We start from the raw sequence: 22,940 nt of genomic DNA on the forward strand, positions 1-22,940 counted from the left end.
GGGTATACAGAGTTAAATGCTCAGTCAAAGACAGGTGCTAATTATGTGAAAGCATCTCGTTTTGATGCTTTAATAACCTCCTCTCATTCTTACCTTTTTAACCTGGTTCTCCAGTTTGACACACTCCTCCCTCTTCTGCTCCAGACTGATCTCCAGACTCTTCAGCCTGTTGTCCTTCTTCAGAGTGGAGGAAGCCAGCGATGACGCCTTCTCCTTCAGGTCCAATACCGTTGTCTTGGGGGAGGGGGGGGGGGAGAAATGAAAACACAGGTGAAGGAAGTGAATACCACAACCAGTGTTGTCAGTAGCCCCTCGTTCAAGGATAACTGTAGTTTATTATTTTTACGCTGGTCTTATTTTCCTCTGCTTTAAGACAACCTTGTATTAACCACAGTAATTATTCTTCACCACTCTATTACGTGACAACCACCAGAAGGTACATGTACATGAGGAGTGTTGTTATAAAGGTTAATTTGCAGGTTTTACCATCATAGTTGAACCAGGAAACTGTCCTGAAATCATCACTGTTGCTGCAACATATCTGCCTCACTCAGTTAGGATAGCTTTTGCATTGCAGTACAGTATAATTGACAGTTATCACATGAACGGCAGCATTAATAATTCAATTCAAGTTGTAATAAACTGGAATAGAACAGCTGGGATACCAATTCTGTCACTGGTTCTCCTGAAGTTTTTCCCATGACCTGTCTCTTTTCCTCACTTGTTCAGCTTCATTCCTCCATCCCTGCAGTCTCTCACTGCCTTTCTTTTCTGGTCTTTTCCTCTTTTGGTAGGGGCAGTGAAAGAGAAACCGGCAGACACTCAGACATGTAATTTTACCCTTGACTGACAATACCAACTCCGGACTATGGATCATCATGTTTGACTGGGCTTTGGTCAGAGAGACCTTGCTGCTAACTGCTGCGATTATATTTAGGTAGGCATATATATTGTTGTTGTCAGACAGACCGCACATCTGTGTTTAGCAGTGCAGAGACGAATGGTTTTTTTCTTTTGCTTCTCCTTAGGCTTTTTTTTCTGAATTTATAACACTGGGGAGGAACGGGTTTTATGACCAAAAAAAAAAAAATCGTGAACACTTGCTGAGCAATCACAAAAAAAGGCAAAAGGGATTTTTCCCTGAGGCTTTTTAAGAAGCTAGAGTCCAGCAGGTGATTAGCTCGACTTAGCATTAGCACTGAAAAGAAAAGGCTATAGCTAGCTTGGTTCTATATGTATGAATGAAATTATCTTTAGATAATTAATGAATCATCTTTTGTAAAAAAAAAACTAGACTACTGAACCTCTAAACACCAGGCGAACACCTGCTTTTTCCTGTGATTTAAAGATGTAAGACATAAAATGAGCACGATGTCTCATCAGAGATTGAGGAAATGTGTTTATTTGGTTTTTTATGGTTTTGGTCTGTTGCTCCACCCATCACCACCCACCCAATAACGCAGCTCATAGCACACAGGATCTCACTGCTAGAGTCAGAAATATTGAACAATACCAGATCCAAACAGCCTTTGTACCTCGCTTACATAAAACCCAAAAAACACAGGGAACTTCAGCCAAATTTACCTAACAAACTCATTTGTTGCCATGTATAACTTTGATTTCCACACTCCTGTGGACAATATTGAACTGTCACAGGTCAATATTTATGAAAATATAAAGATGGTGTGACATCTATGTATGAATGTGTATATGTTCGTGCATGAGAACAGTGTAACTGAGTATTTCTTATTATTGCCATGTTTTGTGACTGTGATTGCAGTAACCATTTCTTAATGCTAAAGATTGCTGTTTTTTACATGAATCACATTAAAAAAAACACATATTTCCTTAATTATTATTTTTTTTGTTACATGGTCAATTTCGCTGCCGTCAAACTGCAGCGTGGAGAAAAATGGGAGAGGACAGCCTCTCAAAAAGGCTTTGTCATTCCCCCGTCTCGGCATCTCTGCTTTAGCAGTGCGGTTTGTGATGAATCATGTGGGTTTTAGAGCAAGAACAACTCGTCTCCCATCACTGTTTCCACTGGTTATGAGTTTTGCATATCGTTGTCAAGGAGACGTGACTATTTTATCACAGTTGTCCTTCAGCGCGGGGACCCTGGGAGGATTCAAGGTCTTCTCTACAGTGATAACTCAATCATGTCTCCCTGACAGAGACAAATAGAATGTGTGTTCTTCTGATAAATAGCACAGATATGGATGTGGGTGTGTGTGTATGTGTGTGTATGTGTGTGTCTGTGTGTCTTTTCAACCTCACGGTCAGCCAGGTCAGCCTGCAGCTGAGAAACCTTCTGCCTCAACTCCCTCAGCTCCTTCTTGCTGGACTCCATCTCCTCTCCCTTTTCTCTCTCCTCCCTCTCTCGCTGCTCCTTCAAGCGCTCAATGATTCGCTCCTGAATGAGAGAGAGAGACGAGAACAAAGAGGAGAATGAGGAGACGACGGAGGGATTGGAGTCAGGAGGAAAGAAAGGGTCAAAAGAAGAGAGAAGGAGGAGTGATGGAAAGAGAGAAGCAGACGGGAGAATTAAAATCACCTCTTTGACTCCAGCAGTCACTCACAGTCACTCAATATCAAGTTTCTGTACCAATAACGCTCACATTAAACTTTATGTACATGGCAGCTTTGACAGGATCTAACAGCCAACAGTGATTTTCAGACACAGTCTGGCTCAAGATGTAAAATTTACAGCCACTAAAACACTACAGACGTGTACCAGCTACAGAACAACACAGCAGCCAGTTCAGGAAGAAGTTCAAAAGTTCACTCGCACAAAAGACGAGCGCACGCTGGCGGCTCTGAGTGACATTTTTGGAAAGTGAGGATATTTAATTGGGTTTTACGGTTTGTGTGAGACTTTGAGTTTGACATGTAGTATGTGTGTGATCAGGTTAAGACTATGGCAAAGAGTCTTCACAAGTACAGTCAAATAAAATACTCTGTAAGTAAATTAGCGCGTGACATACAGTATAAGGTTCACTTGAATAACATTCAACAAATTCAGACTAATTTTTCTGTCCAAAAATAAAACAAATGATATATGATAGGAAACATACGGGGGTTGTTTGTACTGTATGCGATGACAAAGCACAAAACCAAGCAATTATCATTAAGTAGCTTGAAACTAAAACAGGATGTTTGACACTGGAGCGTAAAATGTTTGCTTTGAAACGTAATAAAATGAAAAACAGCGTGCACGGCGCGGGGTCACAGAGGAAATTATTTAAAATGAGGTTGAGCGATCGAAAGCATGAAAGCAGGAAGGAGAGACGTCCAAAAGAAGCAGAACAAAGAAAATGAAGTGATGAAAAAGCCTGTTAAAAGTGATTTGAGTGAAGCAGGAGTTGTCGGCTACATCGTCCTGCCAACACTCACACATCTAGTGGACACCCTGAATATTAGTCACCGCTGGACAATTAATATCCCCACTTCCTTTACGTGTGTGTGTGTGTGAGGGTGAGAGAGTTAGAGTTAGTAACAATTGTGCAGAACATTCCGAAAATGTGTTGTCATTTAAAACGTTAAAGGGTTTAAGCTTTACTTAAAGCAGCCTGGCGAATAAAAAAACAGGCAAGTGATGGTTTAATTCCCATGAACAGCTGCTTCAGTACTGTTCCCTGACTATGTTAACTGAAAGTAGATAGGCAGACAGATTTTAACTGTTACCGCACATGTACAATGGAATTACGTAACCTTAAAATATAGATATGGATAGAATCTGAAAAAAGAATTTTTGGAATTCAACCTCAGCATTTAATCCATCCTTTCTTTTACGCACCAGTAGTGAAGCAGTGCAGAGCAGGTATCTGTGCTGAGGGGTATTAGGGGTATATTTGGTAGTGTTTACCTTCTCAGCCAGAGCCTCCTCCAGTGTTCCCAGTGCTGTGTCAGTGTTAGACGTGTCCGTCTGTAAAGACTTGACTCTGTCTTTCAGACCACCGAGCTGTTTCTCTTTATCCCTCAGCTGATCCTGGAGGTTCTCTATCTGCAGAGAGAAGAGGGGACAAAACATGTTTGTCTCTTGTACATCGGCCCAGACAAAAGTGGATTTCCAAACAGCACGTACTCTAATACATTTTTGAAAGTTAACATCACTGATATTAAAGTAGTTATTGATGACAAAACTACTAATTCAACTGCATATGCTGTATATGAATAAGGAAAGATATTAAAGTCACACAATTTCAATAGGACCCTTGCAGATCTGTGATCATTTAAAATGCTATTTTTTCACCTGTCGTCCACATTTCCTTTCCACAGTGTCTGTCCTATTTTTCCTCGACAATGTACTTTGTAGCAAATTACTCTTCCCATTAAAAAGAAACACAGTCCGCCTCATTTTTTCTTAACCACAAGCAGCAGATTCTTGTAAAATGGGTGCCAAGTTTATTCTATCTGGAGATTTACTAAGACGAATGAAGAATGAGAAGTGCAGCTTCCCCAACTTTACTCCATACTCCTAAATCCATACTCTCCCTAACCTACACCTTTTCCTCCCCTTCTCCATCTCTCATCCAGCTTCCCTTCACAGTGATTTGTTAGCAGATGAATTTTCTGTTAAAACACAAAACCAGCAGAAACAAGTCAAGGACTCACTCTGAGCCTACGATGTATGTGTGTGTGTGTGTTCATTAAAATACAGATGGAACAAGAGGTCGAAAAGCGCAGGAAAAAGATGCATTCAGTAGAAACGAGGAGATGGGAGAGTTGATGTAATGTGTTATTATGAGGGAAACTGGTCAAATTGAAAAATCTCTCTCTCCGTCTCTTTGTCTCTCTGTTTCTCTTTCCTGCCAGATAGAAAGGAAGACAAGCGATTGACAACCTGTCACGAAAAAAATGAAAGTCAGATTGGTATGCAACCTTTGACTCCACTGCAGCCAACACACACACATTTACAGTACAGCAGAAAGAGTGTATGTGTGTGTGTGTTCATACGGTAAAACGTTTCAAGCGCCTCATTAATCTATTGACCTGACAGCTTGACTGACACCTTCCCCTCTCTTTCTCTTTCTTTCTCCCTCTCTCTTACTCTCTCTGTCTCACTCACACACACACACACACACACACAAGACGCAGTGAGACTCTTTGATCCTGTCTGCACTTCCTGAATCTGACAACTGCTGGATGGCTGACACGTGCATGTGCACGCACACACATGCACAGCATCTGTCCTGTCCTATTTCAGGCTCAAAATCATCTGTGATAATGAACTGGAGTACGTTAACAAAGCCAAATCTGCCCGACGCCTCCTTTCACGATGTTCCACACATAAAACAGAAAATTACATTGAACAACAAAGAAAAGGAGGATGATGGGGACATTAATTGTCATAGCACTCAGGTAATTTCCTTCATTTCTAACAAAGAGTGACAGATGAAACCATGGGGAGGAAAGGAGAGGTGGACAATGGATATTTTTAGTTTTTCCACATGATGAAATAGAGAAATGAGCAAATCAACAGCACAAATTATATAAAAGGAGGAGTCAGCAGCAGCTCTGTCTCCTTCGCAGACACTGGACTGTCTTCTCTACTGGCACAGCGTTTGAAGACAGCAAAGGTCATCATTTATTGAACAAGAGCAGCTCATTAGTATGCATCTCTCCTCCCCCTTCTTGCTTTATGTCTGCTTGATTGTCTCAATCAATTACCTCCACACACTCTCCATTTCCATGGTATTTTCACTAAATGGGGCGACTGGAGGGAGAGGGGAAAGATGGAGGGGTACGAGGCAAAAATGTATATACTGTATATGGCATGTGTTACGTGTTATTGTTTTGCACTATATCCATCCCTTCAAATCCACTACAATACCCTATCGTTCTATCTGACAGCATTTCTGCAGAGATACTCACACACATGCTGAAAAACCTACAGTAAACAACTGTACATCTAATGTCTAATGTGAATGCACGGCGTGTATGTGACCCGCTCACTTGTCTCTCCCTGCAGGTCGGCTCTGCTTTAGCTCCTGATCTCAACACTGTCTTACAGCCCCATCTAGTGGTTAATCTCAGAACAAGCAGATTTCTGTCAGTATGAAAGAGTGCAGAAGAGAGAGTAATTCTTGCTGTGAATAGCTCAGGTCTCAAAAGCTAATAAAATACCTTCATTCGACTCTGGAAAGTCAACTAGTTGTTGGTGCTGACTCACCTTCTTCTGCAGGACGTTAACTTTGCGTTCCTTGACGTCCAGCATGTCCTTGAGGTCGCTGATCTCGCCCTGCTGAGTGCTTTTCTCCTCTGACACCTCTGATATTTGCTGACTCTTCTTGGACAGGAGAGACTCCTTTTCTTCCAGTCGGAGGCGTAAGGCGTCCACCTGTGCACACACACACACACACAAATGCAGATGGTTATTTCTAACTGTTCCAACATGTATTTTGCAGCGATGACGTCATAGTAACAGAACGGCTGTACCTCCGTCTGCAGTATGGCAGCTCTCTGTTCTTTAGCAGTGAGCGACTCTTTGAGGACGTCCACGTGTTGCTTACTGTCAGAAAACTGGTTGTTCAGAGTCTCCAGTTTGGTCCTGAGAGCCAGCAGCTCGCTGTCCTTACGACCCAGGTCCTGCTTTGCCTGATCCATCTGAGGAACACACACACACACACAAACCCACAAGACGTGAAGAGTATGGTAGGTGGCAAGACGAGAGACCTTTGATTGTGTGTTAGAGAAGATTACATGCTTGAATATAGTGTATTAAAGCACATTACAACCTTTACTACATACGCACTCGTTCAACATTGAGAGTTACGTTTTTAGATAGTTTTCATAACTCGTGTGAAGTGTTAAAAACCGACGGAGAGCAATTTGCACTGGAAAGGGTAATGGACTGAATATTTGCAAATGAATATGACTGTGACATTACAAAAACGGTGAATTGACATAGAAGCACACACAAAAGTCAGACCTATAAAACCCTTGAGAAATCAGATCCCAGCTACTTACTGAGAGGAATCTCATGCAAGGAGGAAAAAACAAGCAGGTTAAAGAGAAGCACAGTGAAGCACAGCACAACTGGGGTCTTAGTTAGATGTCAGTAATTGTACAGCTCAGACTGCTACAACAACTATTACTGTCAAAAACCACTGGTGACAGACAGAAAGGGAAGGAGGCTAAAAGCCTTCTATTCTTGTCAGAAAGTATCTTAAATTAGACCGTAAACGATCATACATGTTTGTAGCGCTATCATTTTAGAGGTGCTAAGACATTAGAGTAGAAAAAGCACATGTGAAAAGAATAAAATGAATGATTAAATGCTATTTTATTGCTTGAACAGCTCCATTACTTTATGTCTGGTGACTCACAGAAAGTAGCGTTAATTACAGAAAGTACGTGAACATAAACCCCCGGGAATAAACACAAAGGTTAACTGCTATATTATGAGGAGGTTTTACCTTGGTTTTATAGTCGGAAGCAGTACAGTCGTCCATAAATTTAGAGATTATTTTAGATTATTGTCTTTATTACATGGTGATGACAAGATTAATCAGATGAGATGTGACTTGGAACTTTTCTGGATAGCACGTCTTCCAATAAGCCATGAATGAAAATGAAAAATTCGACAGTTGCTGCATTAACGGTTTCTGCTTCAGCTACTTTGTATGAATGATGATGTTTGAGAGTCATAGTTGCTGCTGTCTGAGCACATATTCACACATTCATTCTGGTGGGTGTCTATTCAAGCTGCAGCTGTTAGCCAGTCAACCTGGAAGGAAGGAAGGAAGTAAGAAAGAAAGAAAGAAAGAAAGAACAGACACAGGGGTGTGTCTCTTACTGCTGACACCTCCCGCTGAAGCTCACTGGCTCGTTGCCTTAGCTCCTCCTTCTCTGATTGGCTGTGAGTTAGCTCTTCCTTCAGCTGCTCAACCTGGCAGAAGAGGAGGGTGTCACCATGACCACAACACATCAGGAGCCACAGTCGCTGATCACTAACCACACACACACACACACGCATGGCACATCCAAGCACCTGACATGCTGAAATAATAATAATAAGGATTCCACCTGCTGTACATCCTGCCCTGCATCACTGAACTGAACTTAATGGAGAAACATGAGTCAGTTAAGAGATGCTTATAGTCTTTCTATATTATAGATGATGTTCACTGATATGAGCGTGTCAGGAATAAATAATACAGACTGTGAGAACATGAAAAGGTCCAGTGGGTAAGAATTAATGACATCTAATGGTAAGACTGCAGAGTCAGGAACACACACACTCTGGCTGGTCTGTTTGAACTGCTGCAGAAACCAAGTAGAAACCAGTAGTGATGTCACCTATAAGAATCTAAATTTGTGATTTGACCAGTGCCATATTGAGGGCATCATTGACGTCATCTGCAACCAGTCTATTGGACCATACCAGCTGTCAGCCACACTGGTGTCCATTCAAATGTGCCATGCTTTATCATCTATATTCCTCTACATGGGAACAGAATTTAAATAAACGGAACTTTTTGCAACCAGCATAGCTCTGTAGTTGCAGCTGTTGATTCATCAACACCTGCTGAAAGTCCACATGCTTCTTAAAGGTGCTGGTCATGTACACTGTGTGCTGTGTAGCATTTACAAACCAAAAAGACCTTTCGTGTACAACAATAAACATCACAGAGAATAAACAATCACAGAGTGTAAGAGTGTAAAATGTGGAATATGTTCCATATGTGAGATACAAAAACTGCTAACAGAGAAGAAATGAATTCCCAAATTATGCTCGACTCCCCTCATGACAGAAATGATGGTGTGTACTCCCAAAGAAACTCTACTACTACTGCAGTATTGACATTGAAGCTGTATCTGTCAATTGTAGGCAAAAGCAGTCGAGTCATTTTTCCAGGAAGCCAGAGATTCCAACAGTTTTTTTAAAGCACAAGGTGAAAATATGATGAGACAAGCAGATATTTCTGTGTGTGAGTGTGTGTGTGTGTGTGTGTGTGTGTGTGTGAATGTGTCACCTTGTTCTTCATGAACTTGGAGTGGGATCTGTAGACCTCCATCTGTTTGATCTCCTCCTCCCTCTCCTCGCTGCTCAGAGCACCGTTGGACTTGAGCATGTTTACTTCCTCCTCCAGTTCCCTCATGCCACGCTCCAGTGAGCTGATCTTTGCATCCTGACAGGACATCAACATGCTCGCATTAGAAGAGCGAGTGTGACTGACTCTTACTCAGCCAGAAGTGTAACAAAGAAAATAAGCCTGGTTCTTATAGCATTTCAAAAATTTCAAAGATGATGAGCAAAGCTGGGGAATAGAGTCAAAGAAAGTTTAAAAAAAAAGGTTTGGCGGAAAATCGTGATTCATTTGTATCATAAACATCTATGTACAAATAGAAAAAACACACCATGTTATTAAGTGGAGCATCTTTTACAAATTCAAAAATGTTAGCACTTACAATGCACGACAATAAATGTAATTTATAACTATAAATACATTTATTATATAAATTATTATAGCTTATATTTATGATAGCGGATTTTTGAGGTGGCGTATCCAAATAGAAGTAATTATCAGCACATGTTTACCTTCATTTCAATGACTGTCTGCAGGGCCTTAGTCTTCGTTGACTCTGGAGCTGCTTCATATCTCCTGTGCAGCTCCTGAGAGACACACACACCACGATGGTCAGCAGATGACAGGGACGGTGGCGCAGAAGGACGGAGAGAGGGATGGAGAGAGGGGTTGAGTAAGGGAGCGGAAGGTCGGAAGGCAATAGGAGAGGAGGCGACAGCAACTGACGGGAAGGAATGGAGGGAAGGCTGGACGGCAGGTGTGGGCCGCGGAACAGGTGCAGGGAAGGAGTGCTCTTGGGAAGGGTGGACCGTGGAAGTCATGACAAAAGAGGGATAGTGGGGAGGACAGGAGGATGGCAGGACCATGGAATTGATGGAGTGGCGATGGGAAGGAGGGGAAGGCGCAGGAAAGGAGGGAGAGAAGCGGAGGGAGAAGTGGCGTAAAGGAGGAGACGGCAGGAAGGGGGGAGATAAATGGAAAGGAGGTGGAATTGGGATGGAGGGAGAAACAGGGAAAGAGGGAGAGATTGGGATGGAGGGAGTGGCAGGACGGAAATGTTTCCCTCTGGCTGAGCTGCCGCCTTTTAGCCTCCTCCGGTCGATCCGCCCGTCCCACATCTTTACAACTGTGAGAAACGCTACCAGAGAAGCTGACACTGTTTCAGTCTCAAATCTGACAGCCTGAAGTCACACAAATTTGGAAGATTTATCTTCCTAAAATTCCTAAGAATTCTCGAAAAATAATCCAAAATCTAGATTACAACTACAGTAATTAAGTCAGCTACATGCAAGAGAATTCTCTCTGTGTCTGGCTGTTGTTACCACATCACATCTCACTCATCAAATGAAGAGACAGTAAAGACGCAGGGGGTGTAGTGGTAAATGTAACGGCACATAAAGAAGGACAGGGAGAAAGAGACAGAGAGAGAGAGGGAGAGAGAATGAAAGCAGAGACGAGGTCGAGGCAGAGTATGCATCACTGCTTTTCTTTGGAGGAAACACAGCTCAAGGTTCACAAAGGCAGCTAATGCATGAGCCAGGGAAAGCAGGACAACACACGTACTGTACGTGAAAGGGAAACTTGGCTGCAAATGGCTTGAGGCACAAGTATGAGTGCTGTGAAGGCTCATAAACACACTGAAATTAACATGGTTTTTTTTTTGGAGTCATTTCCTCGAAAGTGTTGTGTGTTGTGCAGAAGAACAGTCTAGATCAGATCAAAAAACAAAAAACAACAGACTGTTGTGAGGTGAGGTGATAAATATGAGCTGGTGGTGAAAGCCTCATTTCAGAGCTGATTGGCTCAGGGTAACGGAAGCAGTGAAGGCAGGATGATCTTCACTGTCACATTTACTGCCACGGTGTATTTGTATTTTACAGCATGTCGTAAAAATCAGCACTCTGTGAATCAAAAGCAGAGTGTGTTCAATCACATCAATGTTGTCGTGCATGAATGCAGGATTCATGTGTAAATGTCAATGATTTTGCTTTAATTCACTTTATTTTGTGTGCCTGTTAAATCGTTTAGCTTTCAATTTATTTTGGGCTATCAGAAACTTTCACTCATTAATTTTAAAAATGGTTATTGGTCACCAAAAATCCTATAAAAAATGTTATAATTTACTGTCTACTAACAAGATATCGCCACTAGAGGGAGCTGTTATATAACACATAAAACACACTGAACTGGGAGTTTTAACAGCAGAGAAAAAAGAGAATAGTGATGTTTAGAAAAAAGAGACAGAAGTGGAGAGTCAAAGAATTTTGTGTTGAAGTTTCTGTCTTATAATAAATCTAACTTGCGAGCCAGCAGTGGACACTGCCAAGGGCCTGGCCTAGAAATCTAGATACGACACAGACTGAGTTGTGTACACTCACATCTGGCTGTGTACACAACACACACACACTGACATCTACTCATTCGGACAGTCTAAACAAAGTGCTAATCCTAACCTTAACCATAACAAATGAATGACTAACCGTAACCATAATCTAACCACAATTCACATCTGGGCCCTAAAGCAGTTCAGAAATTAGATTAAGACTATGTTTTAGTGTCAACAAGAACTACCGGTCCTGACCAGGTCCATGTTTATGTTTATCACGAGGTAACAAATACACAAGAACACACACACACCTCTCTGAGTTGAAACACCTCTTTGTCTTTCCGCTCCAGCAGGCCCTCCAGTTGATGGATGGTCATCTCAGCATCAGCCAGTCTCCTCGTGCGCTCATGGTCTTCTTCGGTTGCCCGTGACGACAGGCCTTTACTCTGCAGCATTTCCAGTAATTTCTTTATTGACTCATCCCTGTTACAGGATAAAAAGCAAATAGAAGGCAAAAGGGTAGCAATACATTTAATAATACAGTGCACACTAGAACAAAACCTCTGGCCCTGTGTCCTTACCTGGCTGTGAGTGTGTGTTTTTGTGTGTCTATCCTTAGCTCCATCTCTTCCACAGTCTTCCTCAGGAGGAAGAGCTCTTTCACCTGCCGCTCATACTCGCTGTGGAGACGCAGGAAGTTCTCCTCGGTCATTTCCTGAAGGGGGAGGGCCTGGTTTCCCAGGTGCCCGGACTCCGGGAAATCGGACTGAAAGAGCTGGTTGAGATCTCGCTGGATTCGGAGCTCATCCTGTAACGCCTGGATGGTGCACTGGAAATGCTAAAGAGAGAGAAATTAATTCAAAGTTATTATATGTAAGCGAGAGAGTGAAATGAAGTCAGACGTCAACCTACGTACCCTGAATTCATTGTGTGAGGGCTACATTTAAATTACAAAACGATCAATGCATGTTGATAAATCACAATTATCTTTGAAAACAGTGCATTTCATGATCCCTAATCAAACAGGTAGAGGTGTTTACCTTAACTATCTTTTATTAATACAAATGCAACATCATATTTCTGAGGAAACGGGGAAAAGAATCAACAGTCATCCTTTAATAGCAGCTTTAATACACAATTCATTCAGTCTGGCACCCACATATGTATGTGTATATGTATTTTCGACAGAAAAATATGGTGAAAGTACTAAATTATTGGATGAGATGCAGTACATGCGACCATAGAGTCCAACTGTCTAAAAAAAGAGTGGAAAAGGTGAAGAAAAAGGATAAAAAATGGCTGATTTTTGACAGAAAATCGATCATGGACTTAAACAATATTTACAGCTCTGCTAGTTTTGTGTTCTTCAGTGAGTACCCTAATAAATGTTTAATTGACTCTTTGACTATTCCGTGGCATTGATTTTTCAATTCGTAATCATTCAAGGCAGATTTTCGATGCATCTCAGAATCAAGTTTTTCTCCCAATAACATATGACACTGATCGGTAACATATGGCTACAACTTAACAACATTTCATTTTTGACTTTTTTGATAGGTTGAAAATGTTGCGTGAGTGTGTTATAAAATAGTGTTGCCAGGTTTGTATCACGACACTATGACACTACGCCTGAGTCACACAACATACAAGTTTACAGTATGTGTGTGCTAGCGTGGGTACAATGTCACTACAATGTCCTGAGGCCGCGTCACAATGCATCATGCATAACCTGAACCTCACAGAGGTCGCACAGTGTATTTACAGAGAGATGCAGAAAAATATATATATATATATATATATACACAGATAGCAAATGGTGAAAGGGGGGAGAAGCATGAACAAGAGTAGATGTAAACAGGAGATAAAAGGAGATTAGAGAAGGCAGAGGTGCAGCTATATGTCGTTAATCAACACTGACATGAGAGAAAAAAATAAATAAATAAAAGGAGAGAGACAAATGTGCTCGGAGGGGAAGAAAACCAATTCTTAGATATTGAGGAAAAAAGAAGGAAGAAGGGGGAGAAATACACAACAGAAGATATTGATTACAAGTGGACTATATGCTATAAGACAAACTGTCCTGATCACTCTGCTACATGTCAGTGTGTCTACTGAGACAAATGCACTTTCACTGGATTTGGATATGGTTTTTCTGTCCTCGATGTATCACTGTGTGTGTCGCACATACCGTACACACACACAGACACACACACAAACGAGCTGACATTTCCAGGATTTCCCTAAAGAGTGACGGACAGCATGTCCCCTCTCTCTTTTAAATATTCCCTCTGCGGTGTGTCTATCTGTCTCCATGCCGATGCTAACTCCTCCCATGGACATGCAGAAAACGGACACACCCAAATGATGAACACATGCAAGAATTTGCACACAATCTCAAATGTTTTCTTCATCATCTTAAAGATGTAAAAATATGTAACTGTGTGTTGTGCCAAAGGGAAAGTCGGAGATAAGACACACATGTGCATAAACATTCTTGCCTATTATAGTAAATGTATAATATTATAACACACAAATGCATATGCACGCCTACATACACTCCAATCAGTCAGGCAAAGAAATAATCACACACACAATCCCATCAAGCGTCGATAAATATGTCAGAGCTGCAGAAATGAACTCACACACATACATAAGCAGCCTCGGTAGATTTGCTCACACAAATACAAATCAGTGAGCATGAAGTCAAGCAAATGGAAACACGCACAGAACTTCAAAAGGTTACATATAAAGAATTCCGAAACACACTCGATCAGCACTCCGCCCAACACACACACACACAGCTGGAATGTAGAGCTGAGAAATACCAGGCCAGCTGAAAAGGAAGGAATGGAATATAAAAGGCAGCAAAGCAGAGAAAACAAAAACAGAAGAGGGCGATAAGGAGGGATGGAGTGAGAGTGCAAAGAAAACAGAGTGCAAATTGTAGCCGACACAAATTGAATGGGTGTTGAAAAGAGGAGGACAGAGAAAGAACCACAGGACGAGTGATATTTTTCATCTCAGTTTCTGCTGAGTCGTCTGTGGCTCTTTCACCTTTGATCCACACAGAAACACACACACATACTGTAAATATGCACCCATGCATATATTCAGTATTACATCGTGAGTTGCACACAATGCAAAAAAACTAAAATAATGTCATCCAAAAGAAACACTTTAATACCAGTGCATATTTGCACATATAAACCATTAAAAAGCAAGAAAACAATAATACAATTTAAGATTACAGATGTTTTCTTCAGAAGCACAGATTCATTCACCGAGAGTAAACTACAACAAGAAATCCAAAACGCCTGAATTGCACCCAGCAATGCTCATATTTTCTTGGTGGGAAGTTGCGTGTAAAAATGAGAGAATGCATTAACAGATTTATGTCGCAGCAAAGTGGATTAAAATGACACAACTGTGTAATATATGAACAGAAAGCAGCGAGACACCTCCTTAAATTTAACGACTGCAAATCCCATATGTGGAAACTACAATGTCTGCATTTATGTGGACTTAAACGACCAGTTTAATAAATAATGTTTGATATTAATCCAAACTTGCTTCTGTGCTATCTCATATAAACAGAAGGGGGACAGCGCTTCGTAACGTTTAACCTACAAGTAACAGCTTTAACTGTGACACCAGATTACACCAAAAAAACAAAACAAAAAACAACTCAAATTGACCCTCGTTTGAGTCTGTATTTTTGCCCGACTCTGGTCTAGTTCAGTGAGTCATACGTGAGTAATGCTAGTATCCGTTTAAACTGTATTCTGCTTTCACAATCTTTCCACAACTTGTTTCATTGCCCCAGATCTGGTGGAAGGACCAGACATGAGTGGAAAATATTCAGACAAAAATCTCACTTTTCAGCCAAACGCGCACACACAGACACACACACACACACACATGTCAGTTACAGCAGCACTGTATGTGTATGTGATTCCTTAATATGAAGGAGTTATGTTTCATTATGTTGTCTTGTCATACATTTTGTGTCCGTAGCGTTGACACATTATTGTATGTATTATGATTTAGCTTTTTTAATAAACTTCCTCCCTGCTACTTTGAATGTGTGGTGTTTTTAGCTGCAGAGACGCTTTGCCTTTGCTGGTACTTTCTGTTTTCTCCCTTATAAACACAGAATTCCTTGTATGTTTATTACTTACCTGGCAATAAAAAATATTTCTGATTCTAATTCTTTGGTTTTGCTCTTTTTCACATGCTTCTGGTCAGTGTGTTTATTATATCCTCCAGCCAATAGCGGCAAGGATGGCGGGACAATCAGGTTAGAGTTGTGCAGGTATCAGTGGAGTTGACAAAAGCTGTTCAAAAGATAGAGATGAAGAGCCAGGCAGAGGTTGAAGCAGCTTGAAGCTCAAGCGTGCATTGCACATATACGGAGAAACTACATGTACAACCTTGTCTAGTTCTGAGCTGACCTCATCATGAGGATCTAAATTAGACTCTGTCAATCGTAATGTCTTCATTAACATGACAGCTGCCCAGATAAATAATTACACAATCCTTTGTCAAACCCAGTGATCACTCATGATCAGACATAATAATCATTACCCATACTGTATGTTAGCAAAGAGACGAGAAGACAGAAAGTTCATGTTAATATTGTGACAATTTTTCCTTCCACTCCTCCTCATCCTCCTCCTCCTCCTCCCCCCCCCCCCGAGGTCACTGCTCATCTGTCATTTAATATTAACCATCTCTCTGTTATCTCCTCCTCCGTCTCATCCCTCGCTCTTTATGTGCTCGCCGGGGTGAGTCACGCTCACAAACAAGACACACACTGTTTCAACGCATCAATATACACACACACACACACACATGACGGGCACAAAATAATGCCCGCACGCAAAGTTACGCACGTGTGCAGAGAAGACACCATGAGGGTTGCTACAGTGTGTGTGCAGTAGTGTGTGTGAAATCTCTGCGAGCAGTTTGAAAGCATCGCCCACTAAGGAATAAGACAACAGGCAGATCAACACGACTCTCCATCCCTCTCTTTTCTCTGAGAATAAAGATGGAGGTTGAAGAACATAATGAGAAAGAAAGAAAAACACTGAAAACCCCTCAATTTCCAAAAGGACAACAAGCTCTGAGAGAAAATAGCATCAGACAGTATGAAAACAAACGAGATAAAATGTAGCTAGGGGGAGGTGGAGGAGGAGGAGAGAGAAGGCAAGAATAGAATGTTGACCCTAACCAGTGACTTTGAGATGCACCATCAGGGTCAGTGGTGAGTTTAAAGAGCGAGAGGAGGGAAGAGGAGGAATGAAATCTGTGGCTGTCACATTTATTTAGACAGATACACAGGGACGCAGACCTTCAAGAAGCACGGGGGGGGGCATAAGAGGAAAAGGGGAGTGACTGTGCTGTAATTCTGTTCATTCCTCACCAACTCTTCCCAAACCCACTCCTTATAAGGAAAGACATGGCGACCACAGCACAACCACAGGCTGTCTCTCTGTGAGAGTGAGAGAGAGAGAGAGAGAAAGTGGCAAAAGTCAGGGAAGGAGAGAAGAAAATCACAGCCTTGTTGGCAAAGAGGGGGGAACACAGACTCTTTCCTTTCACTTTCAAATCTCTCTATTTTTTCCCCACAGGAAAGGGAACACTGTGCCTTTGTAAAAGAAAAACAGTAAAAAACAAGGGACACCTCTTTTTCCCGATGCAGTGGCGTCACAGGTTTATGTGGCTCCGGAGTGTGGAAACCTCAATTTTTCCTTTCCCTCCTCTTATTTTTCAGATAAAAACCTCTCCATGAATCTTCTCTTTCTTTCTGTTCACCACCATTTACCTTTTTTTCCTCCTCTCATCATCTGCCATCTACTCCCCCGCTATCATTCCCTGTATTTACCTTCCCTCCATCCAACCATCCCTCTCTCCTTCTTTCCCTCTCACCTATCTCTCTCTCTCTCTCTCACTCCATCCTGACTAAACAAACACATATGTTTGAGGACCATCTGTTTCTGCTGAGCATTCATGTGTAAAAAAACAAACACACACACACACACATAGAAGACCTGACACACACACACACACATACACACAAATTCAGAGAAAAGTTGTGGTAAATTTACAAAAAAAGAAAGGAAAAATGATCACTATGCACACACACAGAAAGAGAGAGAATGACTCAGGAGTGGATGGAAAGAGGAGGAGAAGCAGGTAGACGAAGCAGTGATATGATTACTGTGACCTGCATCACATCATCCAGTCAGATACAGTCACATGGTCATTTGAATACGCAGCAAAATAACCTATGTTTATTTCCTGATTTTATTTTTTGTTTACTTCACTCATTATACAGGTTTTCCTCCCTTCTACTTCTGTGACCTCAAAATAGGACACCCACCAACCCATTTTGTGATGCGATGATGCCGTGTTTAAACTGAGATAGTTTGAGTGAAATTAAAAGTGAAATAGTGTTACATAACATAAGACCGATGCCTACAAAGGTAATAAACTGGGGCTTTTGCTTCAGATTGCTTCATATTCACAGATCCTTAAAAAAAAAAAAGACACCTTGGCCAATCCATCATCTCAAGTAAGCTGCAAAGAGAACCAAGACTTTAATGCTGATACCAATCCACACCCTCTCAGCACATGTTGAATGAGATCCTTGAGAGGGTGTGTGAGGGTGTGTGTGTGTGTGTGTGTGTGTGTTCCAGGTATTACTAATGCTGTGGGAATCTACATCTGTTTACACAGTTACATTACGGGGAGTTGTCTTCCTGATGGGGAAAAAAACAAGTCCCCATTGGGTAAATTAGCACATTTTAAGGTGGACACAACAAGGCCCGGGTTTGCATGTTCTCCCCGTGTGTGCGTGGGATTTCTCCGGGTTCTCCTGTTTCCTCCCACAGTCCAAAAACAGACTAATTGGACACTCTACATTGACGATAGGCAGTGATGGACAGTATGGACGCATGGGTAGATTAGGGTAAGGGTAGAGGAGAGTGGGAGGAGAATGGTCAGAGTATAAGGTATGTAGGGTTAGGGTGAGGACATTAGTAGTTAAGTTATGGAAGACAGTCTGTGTGTGTGCTCAGTGTTTCTCTCTCCAACTCTCATTCAGGAGATTTACATCCAACCATTTAAACAAGAAACATCTCCCGTCACCTTCTGTGATTCCGGTCTAATTCAAAACTCAATTCTGCTGCACACTTCACGTTACAGGATAAACAACTCTGCTTCATATGTGCTACCTGCCTGGACCTGTTGTGGTTAAGACCGGAAGATAGTATGTTGATAATACATATACATTACGAAGCAGCTGGCAAAGACAATGAGTAACTGGAAGCTCATGTTATTGTGTCGGTAATTCACCCTTGGGCTCCAGTCATTTCCCTTCTCCATACTTAATCACCTTCATCTATCAGTTCGTTTTACGCACACTCTTCCCCTTTGCTCATTCCTCTCTGTCAATCAGTCTTTCCAATTCTTCTACGTTTCATCAGCTCAGCTCGCCTGAGTCATCCATTCATCTCCTCTCCGTTCCTCTCTCCTGCTGGCACACATCCCCAGCTTTGATCTATCCTCTATGCTACCGATCTACTCCTTCCTTACACATCTTTACATCTCAATCCATCTCCACACACACACACACACACTAACGCACTCTCCACACTCTCCTTTTCCTCCAGGTTCCTTCCCAGTATATGGATTGCCAGGCAAAGCATTTTTTGCAGCCAGCTGGCACAAAAACTCTCACTGGCAACATTTATTTTTTTTCTATATAGTAAATGGAAAACTCTCGGAGGAAACAACTGGCCGTGTCTGTTACTATTGGATTCAAACTCATCCCAGTCCTTGAGTACAAGCTCAACACCCTCTTGGAGTAATGACATTAGAAATGCAAGATGCTGAACTTAAATCCAGGTGTAATAACATTAAGTGCTTGGCAGTGATTAAACATCTTTACTCAGTCAGCAAAGATGCTGGTCTAAAGTGCTTTTCCAGTCAATTTAAAGAAGTGAATGAAATCAGTTTTACTCATTTCAGGTGGTTGTAAATGTAATATCTGCTGCAGAGAAGACCCACTTTAGGACTGACCATTAACACGTACAACATACAGAACCGCAGCACAATCCATCTCACTGTTCGCTGTTTGTTTTTTCTGTAAACGGACGTAAAAGGTCAACAGGAAACTGGGTAAATAGCACTAGCTTATAGAGAGATACAGCGCCAGAGGCAGACGTACACTGTCAATAAAAGACGGTCTCTCTTTCAGTGTCTTTTTCTCTCTCTTGACCTGATGATGAAGTAGCACCCAGGTGAAACTGGCACTGTGTTCATCTGCCTGCGTAGATTGAACTCCTCACTCCCACTCTGTCCCACTGGAAAAATCACCACCTCTCAGCCAAAAATAAACCAGATTTGTTTGGACAAATTTGACTTTTCAACAAAGGTATTGACAAATGGAATAACATGCACACATTTATTCCAAACCAGCATCTCGAGTAGTCGGTTTAATAATTGAAAAGATTGAAAACAGTGCAAACAAGATAAGAACAACAGCCACTGGGCTACTGCACTTGCTCTAACACACACACATTCTTGTACAGCATTCTTCATGAAGACACTCATAAACATAACGCCCCTTACCCTTACCTTAACCATCACACCAAAATGCCTAAAAATGTCCTCACAAAGTCAAAATGTGCTCACAAAGATACATTTGAATCAAAATGTGTCCTCACAGACTACTGCAGCCACACACACACACACACAGAACTTCTGACATTAAACCACTGCCAAGTGCTTTAACGACAAGCAAATAGTTGCATGCAAATAAAAAACAGAAATAGCAAATAGAAATGGTCGCTGCAGTACAAAGCAGTCCTCAAAGCACAAGAGCATACAGGTCCTTCGCCATGTGCACTTACATGCAGTGAACACAGGGCTGTAACTAACGATTCACTTCATAATCGATTTATTGAGTACTTGTTTGGTCCGTAAAATGTCAGACAGTGTTGAAAGAATTTGATCAGTGTTTACCAAACCTGGAAATGTCAACGTTCTCTAATGTCTTGTTTTGTCCACAAACCAAAAATGTATGCATATATATATATATATACATATATATATACACATATACATATATATGTATACACATATACATATATATACACATATATATATAAATATATATATATATATACATACATATATACACACATATATATATATATACATACAGGCAAACCCACACACACCACACACACACATTTGTGGATACAAAAAGCCTATTTGTCCTGACACACACACACACACGTAAGCCTGCCAACACACGCAGGGACAAAGATTTCCTCCTGCTGCTCTCCCACTCCCTCTCTCTCTTTCTCATAATAAAATGCATGCATCCAAGTCACCACATGCACAACCAGTACACATAAATGCAGAAAAACACACACACACGCACACACATTCACACGCATTCTGCGTCTGATGTCACATGGCAGGTCCTGCAGTACAGTAGACCACAGAAACCCAAACAGCCCCGGAAACAGGCAAACACAGTTGTTATTGTTCACGGCTATGATTCATTGTTGGGACATGCCACATAAACCAGTGAGGAAAAAAAAATCATGCAGTCTGTTTAAGTAACATCCCGATATATTGCAGGAGAACTGGGCCCATTTTGATATGATATTGCATGGATTTGTCTTTGAGTGAGTTGATGCAGAGATGCTGAAGCATCACGGATACAAGCATGAATGCTAACTGCTGCTTTCCCCATGAGCTGGAGCTTGTTATTATGCATTTAAGTGGAAGCTGACCACTGTCGGAGGGCAGAGGAAAAAGAAAAGAAAGGGACAAAGGTTGTGTACGTCTGTCAAACTGTGCGAGAAGCAAAGAAAGAAAATAGAAAGTGGAGCTTTCCATTGACATTCCACACATTCCGTCATCTTTTCCCTTTTTATTTCCAATGCTTCACTTTCTTTCTGTGGAAAAAAAAAACATAATCTACCTGCTGTGATCAAAGAGGTGGAACAAACTGGGTGAACATGATCACTTTCAGTGCACAGAGAATGACAAAGGCGAGTGACGGCGACACTGCCCACAGTGTTACAGGCTGAATAGAAAGCGCATCTGCACTGTAGTCACATCAGTAGATCTGTGAGACCAGGGTGTGTCTCTCTTCTATTGAACTGTGTTCAGTGGCAACGCTGCTCCACGGGCCCAGATGGAGGGTGAGGAGACAGAGGAGCAACAGAGTGAGAGCGGGAGAGCGGGAGAGCGAGAGGCAGGCAACAAAGAGATGGAGAGTGTCATGACAATGAGAAGAAAAGTGGTTGAGAGAAAATGACTGGTTGTGGGTGGCGGAACAAGAGAAATCAACTGGCAGTAAAAGAAGCAGAGAATCGTAATTTAAAGCTCATTGAGGACGAAACATCGCCTGACAACTTTATACAAGTATGAGAAGCAGCAGTTCCTCACATTCAAACTGTAAAATGTTAAGCATTTAAAATAAAAAGATATTGTAAAGGATTTTCATTAGCTGATGAATTAACAGATACAAATGTTATTTAATGGATTTTTATTTGGGTTCATATTGTTGGTATCATTGTTTTATGATATTGTGACTTGATATTATTGTAATTATTATATTTTATTTCTGTTTGATTGCTTGTTTGGTTTTATTTGACTGGAATGAGCAATATAAGTAAAGATAATTATTGTTATTGTATTAGTTTCACCATATTAATCTTCTGAGGCAGCATCAAAATATGCAAGACTATAGGGTCAAGTGTTTATGTATATATTATTTATTTCATAAGCAGGTAGGGAATAACTTTTGAACTATAAATCAGGCCTCTGCACATCTAAAGTAAAAAATTATCCAATTGTCAGTAATAATCTCAAAAAATGTAACAATTTTTATTAATCAATCATTAGTATTTTTTGTGAATTGCTATTTTTATAATCTCTCATGACAAAACTACACCACCTACATGCATATGAAGACCAGGAGGCCACTTAGAGGCTCACCCTTATTGATAATTCATGACATTATCAATTATTGGCAGTTGTTTGTTTTAAGAAAAATGTGTCTGACGAGCACAAGTTTGAGACGTGGAGCGTCTGCGTCTCTGTGCTACATTGTAATGATATGAGAGGAAAGACGTCATGCACGTGGGAGGAAGAGATAAATACAGAGGCAAGTGGAAGAGAGGTGAAGATAGTGAGCAGGGCATGAAGGAGGAGGTGAATAACAGAGGAAGTGTGGAGGAAAGAAGGAAGACGTGTGGATATGGAATACGCATTCCTGAGCAGGGTGGGTGGGTGTGGGTGTGTGTGTGTGTGTGTGTGTGTTAGGGTGTCCAAATGAGAGTCAATGCAGTGTCCTAAAAAGAACAGGCTACACAAACCTGTGTGTGTTAATGTGTGTGCGTACATAGCCGAAAAATTACTGGCCGGTTAATTTGATTTCTAACACTAAGACAGAGAGAAGAAGAAGAAGAAGAGGGAAGGTAGGAGGAAGAGAGGAGAGAAAAAGAGAGAGAGCGCAAGAGCTGACTCACCATGTGATGACAGAAATAGAAGAAAAG

The 22,940-nt window shown here is 41.3% G+C and overlaps 1 protein-coding gene across 3 annotated transcripts in view; it reads right to left on the reverse strand.

Annotated features, from left to right (window-relative positions):
* LOC131456297 (ELKS/Rab6-interacting/CAST family member 1-like) overlaps positions 1 to 22,940 on the reverse strand; it is a 101,918-nt gene that overhangs the window by 65,941 nt on the left and 13,037 nt on the right. For 2 of the 3 annotated variants that reach the window (XR_009239902.1, XM_058624524.1), the window contains exons 5-14: positions 11,940 to 12,196; positions 11,670 to 11,841; positions 9,545 to 9,619; positions 8,979 to 9,134; positions 7,799 to 7,891; positions 6,439 to 6,606; positions 6,173 to 6,340; positions 3,866 to 4,003; positions 2,273 to 2,413; positions 94 to 234 (exon numbers count right to left, since the gene is read on the reverse strand). Coding sequence is in view for 2 of the 3 variants with exons in the window: in XM_058624524.1 (XP_058480507.1) it covers positions 94 to 234; positions 2,273 to 2,413; positions 3,866 to 4,003; positions 6,173 to 6,340; positions 6,439 to 6,606; positions 7,799 to 7,891; positions 8,979 to 9,134; positions 9,545 to 9,619; positions 11,670 to 11,841; positions 11,940 to 12,196 (1,509 nt within the window). In the remaining variant the exon portion in view is untranslated. The remainder of the gene's footprint in view (positions 1 to 93; positions 235 to 2,272; positions 2,414 to 3,865; positions 4,004 to 6,172; positions 6,341 to 6,438; positions 6,607 to 7,798; positions 7,892 to 8,978; positions 9,135 to 9,544; positions 9,620 to 11,669; positions 11,842 to 11,939; positions 12,197 to 22,940) is intronic. The other variant, XM_058624525.1, reaches the window with a different exon arrangement.

The sequence above is a fragment of the Solea solea genome, chromosome 3, assembly GCF_958295425.1.
Source record: "Solea solea chromosome 3, fSolSol10.1, whole genome shotgun sequence".
Taxonomy (NCBI): domain Eukaryota; kingdom Metazoa; phylum Chordata; class Actinopteri; order Pleuronectiformes; family Soleidae; genus Solea; species Solea solea.